Source organism: Taurulus bubalis (genome assembly GCF_910589615.1).
Source record: "Taurulus bubalis genome assembly, chromosome: 20".
NCBI classification, from domain to species: Eukaryota; Metazoa; Chordata; class Actinopteri; order Perciformes; family Cottidae; genus Taurulus; species Taurulus bubalis.
The window spans coordinates 2,500,496-2,517,962 of record NC_136608.1 but is presented as its reverse complement, the minus strand read 5'-3'; the positions used below and the strand labels follow the sequence as shown (position 1 = coordinate 2,517,962).

Here is a 17,467-nt window from a genome sequence, read left to right as displayed (position 1 = left end):
CTTTTAGAAGCATATTAATTATTTCAAACTCAGCGTAAATGAACGTCATGAACACATGAATATAACACATTTACATAACTTTGACTAAACTTTTGGGATTTTTTTTTTTTCAAGGACTTTTCCAGGCCTGGAAATAACCATTTTAAAATTCCATGACTGTTCCAGGTTTTCCATGAGCGTAAGAACCCTGTATTAACCACTGCTGCCCGAACACAAATAACTGAATGACACAAAGAGTAGCCCACACCTGTGCCTGGTAAGAATACATATATCCACCAGAAGGATTTTTACAAAAAAAAAAATATGAATGAATGGTTAAAAAAAAAAATCCAATAGGAGAGACTGAAGTGACATTTACTTTGGATATTAATACGCCTTCTAGATACCATTCAGAACAACTGCATTGTGTTTAGGTTTTCTTATTCTCACTGAGACGGAGCCCTCGGTAATGTTATAGCTACACCTGCACACATCCTGCCATCACAAGGTGAACAGTGTGTTCCGATTTACCGGTTTTATAACCGGAGTAGGAACCTTGGGGAAATATATATTTGCAAAACAGTTTGGCTGAGGTGTAAAAGTTGGCGCTTCGCTAAAAGAGCAATGGAATGAGACTGAATGAATAGAGTGCCGTTCATCGAAATGAACCAACTTCTAATATTCACAGAACACTAGTGGATAGAAACACAAACATTTGCATTTTCTATTGCAGATTTTCTGAATATTCGGTTTAAATTAGAGCTTCACTTGGATATATCCTTCATCCTTCCAATGCATGTTGTAGAACCTTCTGTGTCTCGCTTTGAAATATTTTAGTTTTTCCAAAAATGGTCCATATTTCTTCCCTGAGTGCAGTTAGTGACAGTGTGGGCTTCATGATAACACGACAGGCTTGATGGAGCAGCGGAGGCCTGAACACAACCATGACTCTAAAGAAAGATAAATAGCTCGCTGTTCAAATCTGCTCCACCAAATAATATTTTCTGAGTAGACTCCTCTTGTCTCAGGCCTCTAAAAATGATTGATTTCACTTAAACAGACAAGAGGCTTTGGAGCCGTACTGAAGCTTCCCATCACAAGAGAGGCAAAGGGATCAAAGTCGTGTTCCTCGTGGAGCAGATGAACCGTCGAGAGAACGTGGGACGCCATCTGTACCCACGAAACACCGGCAGGGCCACTTTACATTCACATACTGCAGCTTCACACCTTCCCTTCAGCTAGTCACACACACACTTCCTGCGGCTTTCATCCCCGTACACAGTCTGGTGACTAAGCTCTGCAGGAGCGCTCACATACATACAGATACCAGCGACAAAGTAGCTGACAAGGTGGGCGTCACTTAAGCTCAAAAGAGGAGAAGAAACCCCTTATTTAGCCTTTATATCTGTAAAAACTGGAGGAAGAAAAGAGACGTCTATTTATTCAGAATCATAATGCATCATTCCAATGCAGTGCAGCGGGGAAACAGATGCTCAATACGGGTCTGCGTTCAGTCACTGAAGCGTTGTGTACATAAACACCAGAAGAACAAGGAGCAGGACGTGTGTTCCAGCACCTACAAAACCAGACCTGTTATTGTGGTGCGAGTAAATCGAATCAGACGCCGCCACCACCTCGGGGCGACGTCCACTTAAATCAATCTATTGTCTCTTTGTCGGCCTGCTGACATCTTCCTGGAGCATTACCAGCTCTGCCGCGGGGCCAAGTGAGCAGACAACTTCACGATGAGCGTTCACGCTCTGCCTCTCCCTACAGACACAGGAAACGCCATGTACCCATGTTACAATGCTCATAGGAGGATACACAATATGCACTTTCATACATCATTTACAACATCACTTACTCCCTAATAAGGATTCTTGGATAGAAACACTTTAAGGATTCTTCAAAAGAAAGAGTTTTTTTCCAATATTGTGCAGCCCTTAATCATACATTTTTAACAATTTCCATTATTCTTGAACATATACTTTGTTCAAAAACGTGGGTTCTTCTGGGACTTACTGTAGAATTCTACAAACCCTTTTTTGGATGGTTTACACAGCAACGATTCCCTAAATGTGTCCTATTCTATGATAACAATCCCATTTAGCATCTTAGCTTCTTTATTTTTGGAAATACATTATCTTCGTAACTCAGCGTTTCATCTATAATTGTACTGGCCAAAAACAACGGCAAATATCTAGTCCAGCGTTTCATTCCGCCGTGAAACGAAGCGCAGCACCGGGCATGTGTCGGTGGTGAGTTCACATGTCTGTAATAAGAGCAGGACGGTGGAGTGTCTGTTATCTACACTGCTCAATCAGTGACATGAGGAGGACGTGGTCGTTGGCCGACTGGTTACCAACGGGCCGGGCTGTCAACGGATTCAGTGTTTTGGTAGTTTTTAGCTGAAGTGATGTAATGGTTAATGTGGCGTGAGCGCTGCACCAGTCTCTGTTTAAAGAAAATGTTTTTTCAGCGATAGGTCATGTGGTAACTTAGGAGCCAGTTTGTCCTGGTGTACACAGATTCCTTTGGCACGCAGTGAACACACCAGTCATGGTTTTGTTTGAGTGAAAACTCCTAGCTTTAGCTCCTGGTGTCCTTCACCCGTTTTGGAAGAAGGAAATAAACCGAGGGAAGCAGCTGTAAGCGCTGCGCGTGGATCTAATTCATGCCGTTACTGATGAATACGATGCAGAGAAACTTGAAAGTGACAAAATGGAGAAAGGTATTTGGTGTGGTGTCATTGTGTTAGTGCATGTTAGTCAAACGGCTAATTGAGTAAACGTGTTTTCCTATCGATCGGTTAGCGCAGACATATACTGGGGACTGCGTGTCTGCTGACTCTGTTCTGTTAGACCGTCCCAGAACAGATACATGGAATCCAGCCATCATTACATTTAGTTTCTAAATGTATTTTTATTTACACCTGTGCTTTTCCTACTGCGACATGTCAAAGGGTATATTTGTTGTTTTGAATGCATCACTATGACCACACTTCCTCAATGACAAACACCTCAGAAAAAAAGTCTGGACCCAAAAACATCGAACACTTGGCATTTGAAATAGATTTGATGGAACTGCTTTGTAGCCGAAACATGTTTTTTATTTTTCTTAGAATGATTGTGTAGTGCATGGATTTTCACTTTCTGGCTTTTTGTCCTTGAGGACGTTTGCGGTAGGCGGGGGCTGAACGGGGCCGGGCGCTCTAGCACCTCGGGGGGGGGGGGGGGGGGCTCACCTCCTCTTTGAGTTCAGTTTGTTTATTTGAACGGCTCCATTATCAGGACGTGATAAAACAAACGCAGATAAAATATGATGAAGAGAAACATGAACAGAAAAAGAGGGGGGGAGAAAACTAATGACTTTTAGGTGGAAGTGGAATGCAAAACAGGCAGACACCTTATCCTAAAACAAACAAATATGAGAAGATGACAAGCGAAGATTAAAGACCCGGGTGCCGTCTGGTGAGAACTGACGATGACGCATAACATAACATGATACCTGCAGGTTCCGAAAGACGGATCAAAGCTTTTTATGATGACACCTGGAGCTGAATTCACAATCTAAATAAAGGCGAGAACACCAGCTTCTGGTGTGACACACTGTACTGCAGAGGCTGGTCCCACATGGACAAGTGCAACAGGAAATTAACTGGCAGAGGCTTCCTCAACACCTGGATTAAACATACCAGATACTTTCTATCTCTGGGGAAATTGCATGAAATAATCTATTAAAAATAATTAATAGAGGCCAGTGTTGGTACAGAAAGTCTCTCTCTCCCTCTACCTTTCGTTTAACCCGCCTTTTCTTTTCGCGCGCTGCTCATCTCCTCTCTAATCAAACATCCACACACTTCCTTCCACGCGTCTCCCTTTTCTTTCATTTCATTCTTTTATTAGAACAGGACCCTCGGTGCATTTTCATCAAGCCCAACGACACGAGCGCCCCCACCTCGCCCGCTGAAGAAAATGCTGCAAATCCAAAGATTGAAAGAAAACACACAAAAAAGTCCACTCGTTTTTTCCTGGCGTAAAAACGTCCTCCAGCTGTTCGACGCAGAAACCAATTAAGAGTCAGAATCCTATGTCGTTAAATGTGTTTAATGGCGCTTAATTAAAGGCTCATCTCTTGTTGTGGCCGTGCCGGGTTCTGGCAAACGTGGCTGAGCCGTTAGCAGTGGGAGGGAGAAGCAAGAGGAAATGGAACGGCACCAGTTTATGGAGCGGAGACAGACAGACTGTCTCATTAGGTCACTCATTTATGCTGATGAGCACTTGGAGTCTTTATTTAGTATCTTTCATTAATCAGACTGTTGACGGAGCATCGGCACTTCTTTGGGTTCCACATTAATTCACACCTGGGAGCCGCACAGCACAAGACAAATAGACTCGACGGCGCGTCATCCATCTTGTGTGTAAACACTTTGTCTGGATCTCAGCTCCAAAGGGTCAAACTCTGCATTCGTTGCAAAAGGGAGAGACAAACAGGAGCAACAGTTTCTCCGCAGCTGAAACCCCGCGTGAAACAGCTTGTTGCCATCTGCTGTGTAGAATAACACTGAGGGGTTTCTCTGCCGCCTAATGGGACAGAATGTCCTGAAGAAAGCTTTCAACTAACCACTGCACTCGTTTCACTTCCCACCAGCACTCTTCATCTGTGTAGTCAGAGTTATGCTTAATGTTGTCTGTTCTTCCTGGGATATCACGTCTTAAATTACCCATAAGGAGAGATGTTTCGATAACATTTCTTCCTTCCCGATTCCTAAACTTGCATATTGGCCGATACGAAGTACCGATGACAGTGTGTTTAACCTCCCGTTGTCTTGGGTCAAAATGACCTGTGTACGAGTGTATATGCATGTGTGTTGATGGGTCATGTTGACCCCAAGACAACACGAGGGTTAAGAAGAAAACCTAATCTGCACTGATCTGTTTTCTGTAAATATGACGTCACGTCTCGATTCATGACTTCATTATATCGCGAGGGCCTTTATCAAAAGAAAAGCATTTAAATTAGCACGCACACAGACGGTGTATATCTTCTACAGGCGTAGAGATACAGGAGTCCTCACCAACGACCTGCGTGAACACATGAACACAAACTCTCAGGAGAGGATCCATTCCAGTCTTAACCGTATGGGATTAGAGCGATCTGACTACACAAGCTTTCATTACGTATGTATTACTCTTCTCTAATCTCCCAGGACTTAGGAAGCTGTTGTATCAAAACCTCCGTTGGTTCCCCCCGGGGCGATCCAAACAGTGACACCTCGAAGCCGTTCACAGCGGAACAAGGAGCTGAACACCGTGACTCACCGTTGATAACCGGCGTGTACACCACGATGCCGGCCAGATTCGGGTCAGACACCGTTTTGTCCAGGATGAGCCCTCCGATGCTGAAAAGCACAACATAATTAGATGATTAACTGGTGTGTGTGTGTGTGTGTGTGTGTGTGTGTGTGTGTGTGTGTGTGTGTGTGTGTGTGTGTGTGTGTGAGGGCATGAAAAGAGGAAGACGGAGCATCTAAACGATGTCCACGGTGAACTTGTGTAATTATCTATAAATGCCACGAGGAATGCTTCATCAGCTGCAGAGTGGTGACGACTAAGAGCTTCAATGGTTTCTTTTTTTTTCAACTCATGGTGTGCAAATGCTTTCGTTTATTGTCTGAGAAGTCTTCCCTTCCTACTGGCTGCATTAGTGAGGCTGCCAGGCTCAAGGGGACCCGAGGGTGCATGTGCTCGGGTGCTGCAAATTTGTTTAGGGGGATGAGTCATCCAGACACCGGGAGTTGCAGACGCAGAATAGCAGTTCTTTCCACCTTTGAAGACTAGACAGCCACACACACACAGTGACACACACACACACACACACACAGTGACACACACACACACACACAGTGACACACACACACACCTGCTGATGACCATGGCAGTGATGACCGGCTCCCATCCGGAGTAGAGCAGGGTGCGGCTGGCCGGGTGCTTGGAGGAGATGACGATCCACAGAGGAGTCAGACACATGAAGAAGGCGCAGACCAGCGACGACACATACGGGTAGGTATCTGGAGAAGAGGGAGAGACGGCGTTCATGTTTCCTCTCCGGGTGGCGCTTTGGAGCCCTTCCCAGCATGCACTGGGGAAACGGTGCGGTCCAGAGTTATACTTTCTTTCCCCCCAGAAACTTAGTTTGAGGAACACAAACATGTTCAATGCGCCAAAGACAACCCGGAATAAACTGTTCAATGGAATGCATCTATTTGGGAATATTTACCTTTTAAACTATTTTAACTGACATGACTAAAAAGGACATAAAATGCGATTTTTTTTATAATCCAACCTACAACTTCCATATGTTTATATTTTGGCCCTGAAACAAGAAAGGACCCCGGATAATGCAGAACCTGCTCTGAGGCCATTTCAGGTGCTTTTGTGATGAATATTTACCCCATAAATTGCGATAACTGAATTATTAACGCTGCACGCAAATATATATACACCTTTTTTATTTCATTTTAAATGCAGAGCATGGAACACATGGAAGGTTCCTCTCGCTCTCTTTCTCTACAACAGCAACTCTTTGTTCAAACTACAAAATAGCACGACTAGTTTGAAAGAAATCAATTAGGGGAAAGCACCTGCAGAGCCTCCACCAGATGTTTCCCGCGGGGTCCGGTTCCGAGCGCTTAAATAACCGTCATTAGGAAACAGTCCCAGATTCATCATCGCTGCTCTCGTAACCCGAGAACAGAACTGTCCCAGTGTTCCTGTTGGAATGGGCCCCGGCGGGCCCTGGGACCTTAAATGCAGAGCTGAGAGCGGAGCCTTGTCCCAGATCGACCCGCGGTGACCGGGAACCTGACACCGAGTTAGCGTTCACACAGTAGCAGGCGATCAGACGCGCTCCAATGAGGGTCTACTCCAGGTTAAACTGTGTACATGCACCTCTGGCACCCTGCCATCCGGTAGCCCTGCTGCCAGGATTTAAATTACATTCTTCCATTTTTTGACATCCAGAGAACTCGACACCGTGTGGTAAAACCTTACAATCAGGACATTTATTTTTTGCAAAGAGGAGCAGGATCAACACAACACGGTATTTGAGTTGCGCATCCTGCACTGCTCTTCCCCTTAAATACATTGGTCACACAATCACAGACGATCTTAAATACATTTGACGTCTTTAGATCGGCTTGTAATGTGATAACAAGGAACTGCATGCTCTTCAGAGACTAACGGTCTCCTGACTTTATCAAGTAGTTTGCCAGTTCATATGTAAGATGTAACATGAGAGTTCAATGAGAAGTCACACGCCTTTACACAGCATATGATTAATAAACAGAACATATGATTATTAATAGAACAGTGAAACAGTAACTGATTGAGAGTAAATAAGTTTTTCTTCCAACAAAACTTTCAAAAGGACATCAAACTCGACCTCAAAACTGTGTTTGCTCTTTTAAATCTCTTCTAAAAACTCACTTTTACCACACGGCTTATTCCAACATGTCACTGATTTTATTTGCTTATATGTTTTTATTTTGTTCAGAGCACCAACAAAGAATGATCACCAACTCTGCAGTTCCCCCTTTTAGCATCTTTCAGCTCTTCGTTTTGGTTCAGTCTCACGGCTCTCAGAAACAAAGCTGAAAGAATTCAACCTGATGGCCAGGAATGACATCTGTAACATCCTTAAACTATCCAAGAGACTCCGTGTGTTTCTATGGAACATCGAGGACATCATTGAATGACAGAAACCACTCCCACTTTGCAAATCTATGTTATTTTTGTCAAAGTATTGCTGCTTTAAGTTCTCTGTTTAATAAATTAGCACACAAGCTTTCCTCCAGACATCTGGCTCTGGAGCTCTTCTGCTTTTCGGCAGACGGCTGCCAGTTTATGTCTGCATGTAATGATGTGGTGAAAAAATAAAATAGAAATTACACAGAGGATAATGTCCTCTCTATTTGTCATTTTGGGCAATGCGTCATAACAGAAGGATATGTGATTGTTATATGAAATGCAGCTTAACTCGGTATTTGAGTCTAGACCCAACCAGATTTATTTATTGGCCTTAATGCCAACCATATCTTCCCCATTTTGCCATCATAATCACGCGGCTTGAGTTCAGATCGGTTGAGACTAAACTGACCATCAGGAAAGTGTCGGCGTGGCTGAACAACAGGGCCGACTGTCCCGGGAGTGACACAGCCAGACGCCCCGCGGTGGAAATATGAAATCTGAGGTGTGTTTAACACAGGTAGCTCACGGCGGTGAGCTGCTCCTTTCACTTGGGGAGCGTCTGCGTCACACGATCAGACAGACGGAGTCTCTTTCCAGAGGAAACGGTCCCGCTGTTCGCCGGATTGAGTGACGCGAGGCGGTGCGACGAGTTAAACATGTGCAATGTGAGGACAAAAGGGACGCTCTGTTCTGCAAGAGGAGCGAGAGCGAGGCTGGAGGGCCCCCTGCTGGCCGGCCGAGGAAGTGTCCCACCACGTTCCACCTGTTTCTCACAGAGAGGAGACGCACCAAAGTCAGTGATTGTCAAAGTGTTTCGTCTTCAATCCAAAGCGTATCATGAGTGGAGACTAGGACGAGAGGATCCACCGTCTCATGATTCATGTGCAATGTGTGGACCGTTTTAACTAGAAAGGTTCCTCTCTGGTGTTTTGTCCGTCTGTTTGCTTGTGGATTTCATGATTTATTCTCGTTTATTTTTCTTTGCAAGGCCATAGTGATGATGTGTATATAGTTTGGGTTAAAAGCCATCAATCCCCGTCTGCGGTACCTCGTGTACAACAATGTTTATGACAAACTCAGTAGAAAGGTGATAGAAATGAGGGCCTTTCTTCTCCGCCTGCATCTCTAACTGTTGGCTAGTTGGTTCACGTCGCCCTGAACCCAAACTGTTGAGTCCCTTCCCTCTGACAGGAGGCTGCGGTCCATCAGGACCGAGACCTCACGCCACAAGACCGGTTTCTTTCAGCTGCAGTCGAGTTCATCAACAAAGACCAGGACTCCCACTGACTCCCACTGACTCCCACATCCCCAAGACTCTTTTTAACACCATGGCACATCTTTTCTTCTCTTATTAAAATACACTTGCCACTTTTATTTTATAAATATACTTGTTTTAAAGTACTGTTATCTGTTTGTTATTTACCATAGTTATCTATTATTGCACTATGTTTATCGTTTTTATTATATTTTTATTGTTTTATTCCATGTTGATGTTTATTGTAACGCACCTTTCATCGAGTCAAATTCCTCGTATGTTCAACATACCGGGCAAATAAACCATTCTGATAGACACACAAAGCAAGAGGCCGCGTGTCGCCAGCTGACGTATAAATAAAGTAAAAAAAGCATGCTCTCAACGAGGGCGCTGTCTCGCTTTCCCTCTTGTCCTTCTTGAGAGCTGCACATGATGGTGCGAGCGGAGAGTTAGCCAGAGCTGGAAAAGGTTCGTCAATATTTTACACTTGAAAGTTAACCTAGAGAATAAAAGAAAGTTGTGTGGCATTCCTTCTCTGAATGCATTTCTTCATGTCTTATAAAGCGTTTAACCTGAGCAACAATGATAGAAATCCTATCATCTATACTTGGGTAGCAGTATTCAGCTATACATACAGTGTGTGTGTGTGTGTATATATATATATATATATATATATGGCAGGAGCTGATCACCTACCCAGGCACTTGTAGAGGCCCTGGCTTATCCAGGCCAGGATCGCCAGGGTTATGAGGTCACCAAAACTGGCGGCGATGGGTGTGGCTACGTTGTCTGGGTTGATGCCCGTCTTCTTTGAACCCACGATTACACCCACCATGATGAAACCTGACAGAAAAAGAGCGGGCCTCACATTGCTGGTGACTTTCAGACATCAAACAACCCGTCAATCAGAAAGGAAGACGTGTTTAACTTTCTTTGTTACAAAAGCTGTGACAGAAGTGACCCAGCCTCTCCACAGCAACAGAGTTAACAGTGTATTTTAAGCTCCGGTCCTCAGCTGTCACTGTGTGTGTGTGTGTGTGTGTGTGTGTGTTTACCCTGCAGCATGGAGGCTATAAAGGCCGTGGCCACGCTGCTGGAGCAGAGCAGCACAGCGTGGCTCATCTGGAACTTCCCTTCCGGGATCCAGCCGAGAACCACGGCTGCCACGGCGGCCAGGAAGCCCACCACCGTGGCCTGGACCTGGGGAGACAGGGGGTTACTGCTGGGCTTTTAGTGAGCGGGGGGAAACAAGCATGCCTACGCGTGTGGAAAAACACACAACCAGTGCTCACAGGATCAGCAGAAGGGTTACTCATGCGAGGTCAAGTTCCACATAAACATGAAGGTAAAATACTGTAATTAACGTCATGTCTAGGTCGGTTTTTACTAACCCATTACATAATACTTCTGCTGACGTGTGTTGTTGTTGCGTACAAAACCCCTACGAGGTTGTCAGTGTGGGTAGATGATTAACAGAGAACGTACTCTTACTACAGACAGAGATATCAATAAAACAGTCTGAGCCGACGCCCACCGGGATCCAACCTCTCACCCACTGGTAGTGGTGAGAGCTGCACACAACATCCATGGCGTTACATGAATATGATACGATTAGATTGATTTAAACCACATGGTTCCATCCTAATGGCTGCACGTGCATGGAGATGGGTTGAGGCTTCAATGGGAGCCATTACCTGCTTCAGTGCCAGGTTGCCTATGATGAGATTCCACTTCTCTATGGGAGAATCCATCTTGCCCACATTCACCTGAAACAGGAGAGAATAAAGAAAAGGAGCAGAAAGGAAACACAATTGGTAACATTCTTTGAGTTTTCTATGAGCCCCTTCATGGCCTGAAACCTCTGGTGCCCCGTTACCCAGAGTCCACCAGATTATCAGGAATTTAAAGGGGTACTCCAGCTAACAGATTAAAAGGGATAGTTTGGATGTTTTGAGGTGGGGTTGTGTGAGGGTTGGTGGATCCAACTAACCCTTTAAAAAAAACAAAGTCACACAACAACACCTAACTAAGTAATTCAATTCAACTAAGTAACAGATCCGTACAGCGGCAGACCAGCAGCTCCCAGGTTCCCGTGAGTCTTCCTCACATGTTCATTGAACTGAGGTCCAGTGGCTGAAGTGTGATTTGTCCGTTTTAGTGGTTGAATCGTATGATGTCATTCTCTTGTAAATCATTTCATTTGAGAAGTTGCAAATGGTGATTTTTTTTTTAAATTGCTCAAATATTAAATAATCTTCTGCTACTCGACTGAGGACGAAACACATTGCGTCTAAATGAAGATCAGTACGGTAGTCGTGGTTGGCAGTGGTATAAAGTCTGTGTGGCTCTGGAGAAGCTTCGTCTAAACTTGATAGAAATGTCATCTTGAACTTAAAGACGACAATATTACACAAGAAACACTGCGACGCAAACCGACCTCATCGAGTCTGAAAGGCTGGGTGTAGTAGTCAGGGAAGACACTATGGAGTTGCATTATGGGAAATGTAGGACTGATGTTTTCAGAGAGTGACCATGCTTTGGGACTGAAGGCCTTAACACACCGGAGGCGAATAAACAAAACACGGAAATGCAGAACGCCGGACTGTGAATATTATATGTTTAGGGCTTTTATTGTGAAAGGGGAGAAGACGTGTACTTATGGAAGTTCCTCTTAGAATCTGGTTTAAGGAATGTAGATCACCACTATTTGAAAGACGGTCTAGACTGTTGAGATGGGTCGCTTTTGATCCGGACTTTAAGCCGGCAAGGATTGATGGGAGGTTTAAACATTGGCACAGAATTGGCATCACTTCTTACTGTTCAATTTCACCAAAGGGAGAACTGGATAGTTTTCAGAAAATTTCAGAGATGTATGGTTTAGAAAAACTGGATTTTTTTTTATTTTTATTTTTTTAGGTACTTATAAATCAGGACCTACTTTAATAAGGAGATTAAAACAAAGGAGAAATGTGATGCCAATTTAATTGATATATTTATTGACATATGGACAACAGGAAACTTATTTCAAAATTCTACTCAAGTATTCAATCCAGTAGAAAACACTCAACAGATAAGGTTAGATTAAAATGGGAGAAAGAATCTGGACATGTAGGAGGACTGGTCAAATATGTGCTCTGTGCAGTCCACTTCCACCGGCTCGGGTCTCTGGAGGGAATTCTGTTGGCGGAATCTGATTAGATATTAAATAACCCCCAAATTAAAATGTATACAAACAGGTGAGGTAGGAAGGGGTCTATGTTGGAGGAAATGTGGAGAACAGCTGGCAGATCCATATATTCTGGAGCTGCCCAGCCATTCCGCCACACTGGCAGGTGGTAATGCAAGTAATACAAACTGTTTTTGGAGTTGGATTTGACTGTTCCTTTTCCACTGTTTATTTGGGCAATATCGCAGATCACCTATTGGTGCAAGACAAATATTTGCTAAAGATATTACGCTGTAACACGAAGATGGCTGCAGGCCGAGCCTCCAACAGAGACTGACTGGACAGATATTGGAACTGATGTTTAAAATATGGAGAGAATGACTTTCTCGCTGAATCTACGGTTTGATACATTTTTGAAGCATTGGGAAAAATGGATTGTGTTTGCGACCTCACAGGATCACCACTGATCTGTTATTGGGTAAATTTACATTTATTTCCATCAGTGTACCATCAGCATAAATGTATAGGTGACCAACTTTTTGTTCCATGTATGTATGTTTGTCTTATTGTATTTGTCTCTTTAAAAAAAAAAGAATATATAAAAAAAAAAAAGAAGTGTCCTTATGGAAGTGCAGTACTAAATGACTGCAGTCTGTCTTATTGAGTTATTGCGTTTTGCAGATTTTCCACATAAATTATATTGAGCTGTATTTTTTTATTAATATGCATACACATGCCTTTAGACTTTACAGGTTTCATCTTTTTCACAAGAATCTTGTCATTGCCCGTCTGTGTGGGAGAACATGAACACGAAGACCAATCAGCTTTTTTTTGGGACACCGCAGAGCAATTATGTGCTTGCGGCGCGCTCCACTGTCCGTGTTGACACAGCGCCGTGTCAATGTGGAGCCTGTGTGCCGAGAGCCGGAGGAGGCCGACGGGAGAGCCAGTGAAAACACACAAAACAAAGAGAGACTTTCTGCTCCGTCACTCTTCTGCTTCTGCTCCTCTGCAGAGCTCAGGACGTCCCGGACACACTGACAAACACCGGCTGGATGAGGTGCTGCAATCACACAGGTTTATGACGCTGTTTTTACAGGATATCACACGCAGGGAAAGGAATTATGATTTTCCATCGGGCGTCTGTTGTTCCCACTGTTTGCTCTGGGAGGCTTCGAGCAGTTTGGCCGTCTTGAAAGTTTGGTTATCCCGGTCCCCTCCCTCTACAGGAAACCAGCCTTCACTCTGCTACATCAGCAGATTCCTTCCACCATCTCCTGATCCGCAGAGCTCTCGCACCAAAATCCAATGGAGATGCCGCACAAATCATTCTTACTCCCTGAAGCGATTAGAACTGGAGCTGAGAAGACGACAGAAACTCAGGTTTCTGACGGAGGAGAAGACGCTACAGACGAGACGCAGAGAGTCTGTGGAGATGAGACACCGCCACAAAGAAATGATGCAACGCCACTCAAACAAACACACGATGACATCACACATCTCCTTGGCTACAGAGTTGCTGTTGTGAGGCCGGCTGGGACCACAGGCGGTCTCTAAGAGGGGGCGTGGCCATCGGGGCCGCGTTGGTTTGTGAACTGATGTGTTGAAGCCTCGAGTTCGGCAATTTGGCGGTCTCAGATTTTGGCAACCGGACATGACCATATTTGGAATGCGGAGGCGTGACTTATGCCGAGTTCGCCTCCCTTTAGCCGCTCGACCTTATGTGGTTAATTTGCTTTTTTACTGCAGAAAGGGGGCGTGGCATATCTCTGTGGCTTTACTCCATGAAAACAGTTACTATTTCCGCCATCCACCTTTGAAATAACCTCTAGTTCTGCTTTATACTTGCGAAAAAGATAATTTTCGCGTCTGTGCATTGACTTTCCCAACTCTTCTGGCATTAGAGACGTCGTGTCATCATTCACTCAGCCACACGCTGATGACAGGGCCACCGCCCATCAGGACGGTCTAACATTCATTCACACGCCGGACGGGAGCAATTTGGGTTAAGCGTCTCGCTCAAGGACACATCGACATGGACTAGCGGAACCGGGGATCGAACCGCCGATCCTCTGATTGAAGTACGACCCCGCTCCAACACTGAGCCACATGAGAGAAGCAGAGTAATTTTCTCATAGACGTCCATACAACCAGAGGAGTCGCCCCCTGATGGTCAGCAGAGAGAATGCAGCTTTAAAGCGCTTCAGCGTCCGCTTCTCTCGGCAGAAGCGATGTGACCGCCCGGCTGGAACACAATAACATAAATAAACTTTCTGTCGACTAAGCTGTGGCGTAAAAAAAGAAGCAGCCAAACAGAATCCATTCAGCCAGACGCTGGACTCCAGCCATCTAATTACAACAAGAACAAGTTGGAAAACGTAACATGTCAGCGACAGAGAGGAAACGCTTCAGGAGTTGTTGTTGTTGTTGTCCTCCGTGTAGCTCATTCAATTCAGCTATAGCCAGTTAAAACCGTCTCAGCAGAATATATATATGGGACGTCTGTGTACTGTTGGCCACATCACAATAAATACATTCATTTATGGCCAAAGTGCATTTACCGCCTAAACCTTTTAGTGACAAAAGCTGAATCCATTCCAACCGAGCATAAAAACTTGAGTTTTCACACTGGACATAAAAATGCCTCCCTGGTAGTGTGCCATTTTGAAAGTGTGTGTGTGTGTGTGTGTGTGTGTGTGTGTGTGTGTGTGTGTGTGTGTGTGTGTGTGTGTGTGTGTGTGTGTGTGTGTGTGTGTGTGTCTCACCGCTGTGGACAGCCTGGAGGCCAGAGTCATCTCCAGGTTTCCCTTGAGGCCGAGCAGAGCAGGAACCAGGATGAAGATCTCCGTGATGTACTGGAACGCCTCCCAGTGCTGCGGGTGACACGCGGGGGAAAAGCAGGGCGACAGGTTCAGTCTTAGACTCACACTCGGCCGTTTGACAGTCAAATTAAAACACTGTCTGTTAGATAAGGGGAAGTCCTTCATTTGCATGAGCACCAATGACCCCGTGGACTATAATGCACAGTTAGTGAGTCTAAAGAGCGGTGGAGAATCCTGGCAGAAGTTCAATAAAAAAAGTTGTCAAATGTTAAAAATATGGATTAACGCTCTATTTGCATCTAGTCAGGATGCCTCCTGGACGCCTCCCATTAGAGGTTTTCCAGGCACGCCCAACTGGTAGGAGACCCCGGGGAAGACCGAGGACACGCTGGAGGGATTATATCTCCCGGCTGGCCTTGGAACGCCTCGGGATCCCAGAATGAGCTGGAAAGTGTTGCGGGTGAGAGGGAAGCCTGGGTCGGCCTGCTGAACCTGCTGCCACCGCGACCCGACCCCGGATAAGCGGCTGATAATGGATGGATGGGACGCTCTATTTGAGTGAGAACATGAGGACATAAGTAATTGTGTGTGCGTAGTTAAATGTGTGTGTATTTATACAATGTGGGAAAGTGTAATAAACGTGCCTGCTAGACTCCAATACGGAAATGGGAACGTCACCAAACTGTAATGCGGCAAATACATAAATATTGCAATACTTTCAAGTTTTTTTTAACTCCGGCGGCACTAAAAAGTGAAGAGACTTTACAGCCGTTTGATTCTCTGAGTGATCAGTTTGGGCCTTCAGACTTTGTTCTTGAGGTGACGCCACGCTGCCACATCTCACTGATTACTTCTCTGAGCACAGTGTTATCACAACTGATGAAACAATGCCCCCAGCTATGAGAACAAGATCCAGATCAACTGGAATTAGCCTCTAATGCCACCCGCACCCTCGCTCTCAGCGGTGCTGGCTGTGCTTTGGATAATAGTTGCATTGTGGTTCAGCTTACCTGCACGATATCCAGCACCATTCCAGCTGATACCGTTCCAAATCCAGCCAGCAAGAAAGGCAGCAAGATCTGCAGCGCCATGGCCAGCGGCGACTCCTTGGGCATGTTCTGCATGGTGGATCTGGGCCCTTCCTCCTCATCCACTTCCTCCTCCTCTTCCTCCTCCTCGTCTGCCTCCTCCGCAGAGAGCCTCCTCTCAGCCAGCATGGGCTCCGTTTCGGAATAGCCTCCGTCTCCACAGTCGGATAAAGTCACCGAGGAGCGAGAGGCCCGGTCCAGGAGCCGCCGGCCTTCTACGTGCGACGTCTCCTGTCTGTAGCCGTTCTGGAGCGAGGCGGCCTCGGGTTTGGCTCCGAGGTCCACCATGGCGAGCCGCTCGTCCTGCAGCTTGGTGTAGCCGGTGGGAACCATGGTTTGGAATAGAGAGGCGATCCGCCCAGAGGAAACCGGTTTCAGAGCACTCCACCCTCCGCCAGCGCCGCTCATACGCACCGTCAGGCTAGAGCCCAGGGAATCCCCTACGGCTCCTCCCAGACTCTGGACACTCATGGTGTGGCGCAAGGCCGCAGCGTCTCATTTCCTGTCAACCAGCGTGAGAGCAGTGTGAAAAAAACGGCAGACAGTTCAAGGGGTTCAGACACGCACCATCCATGTTGGAAATTGGATTCAGAGACTCACCGGCCTGAGGGAAATACACAGAGACAGATAACAGAGGAGGGAGGATATGGGGGGACAGGGAAATGCGGCATGAGGCAATATTTAAGATGACATGGAACAGCTGAGCCACTTCTCACGAAGAGGAACAAAATAAACGTTATTCAGTCACCAGAAGGCTGTAAATGTGGAGCAGCTGTTTCATGTGGATTACAGAGCAGCTGTCCATGCAGCTTCTATGCCAGCATCAGTGGCAGGAGTTTAAATTAAAAGTGCACACGTCATCTTTTTGCATCTAAAAGTCATTACATCATTAAGATGTGTTTTTGTCTCCTGTTCAGGTTTGTTTTCTGTTTTTCTGTCCACACCTCACTGTGCTGCTATAGCCAGAGTGCATCCTCCGGATGTTGTGAAGATGGAGAGTGAGGTCCTGTTATCACCCGAACAGGAACGTATCACTTCGGGTTTGGTTGATGCAAAAGTTGGTCTGTCCATGATGGTATCGGAAGCTTTACGTCATGGCAGCGCCTCCGTTTAACGCAATATGACGGCAACTGGTTGACAACATCCCTGAAACCGGACATACTGTTGAACGCTCGTTGTATTCGTGTGCATAGAGCTAACACTGCTAGCTAACGCGGTGCTATGTTAGTTAGCTGGGCACAAACCAAAACAGTAGGGAGCGCGACTCCCCTGCCCGGGAGACTGCGGCGTTCAAAGGCAGCTAGTACATGTACGAAAAGAACACTTATTCTGGTCGTCACCGCATATTAATATTTTTTTTTTCTTCATAAATTACCTTTCTGGAACTGTGGCATTTCCTCCAGAAGAAG

At 45.5% G+C, this 17,467-nt stretch overlaps 1 protein-coding gene across 1 annotated transcript in view; it reads right to left on the bottom strand.

Annotated features, from left to right (window-relative positions):
- slc41a2b (solute carrier family 41 member 2b) overlaps positions 1–16,529 on the bottom strand; it is a gene marked incomplete at both ends in the record, with an annotated part of 28,485 nt that extends 11,956 nt beyond the window's left edge. Inside the window, 7 exons of the mRNA XM_079235763.1 lie at positions 5,301–5,380; positions 5,902–6,049; positions 9,679–9,825; positions 10,038–10,182; positions 10,677–10,748; positions 14,914–15,021; positions 15,981–16,529. Coding sequence (XP_079091889.1) covers positions 5,301–5,380; positions 5,902–6,049; positions 9,679–9,825; positions 10,038–10,182; positions 10,677–10,748; positions 14,914–15,021; positions 15,981–16,529 — 1,249 coding nt within the window. The remainder of the gene's footprint in view (positions 1–5,300; positions 5,381–5,901; positions 6,050–9,678; positions 9,826–10,037; positions 10,183–10,676; positions 10,749–14,913; positions 15,022–15,980) is intronic.
- Positions 16,530–17,467: the final 938 nt, after the last annotated feature.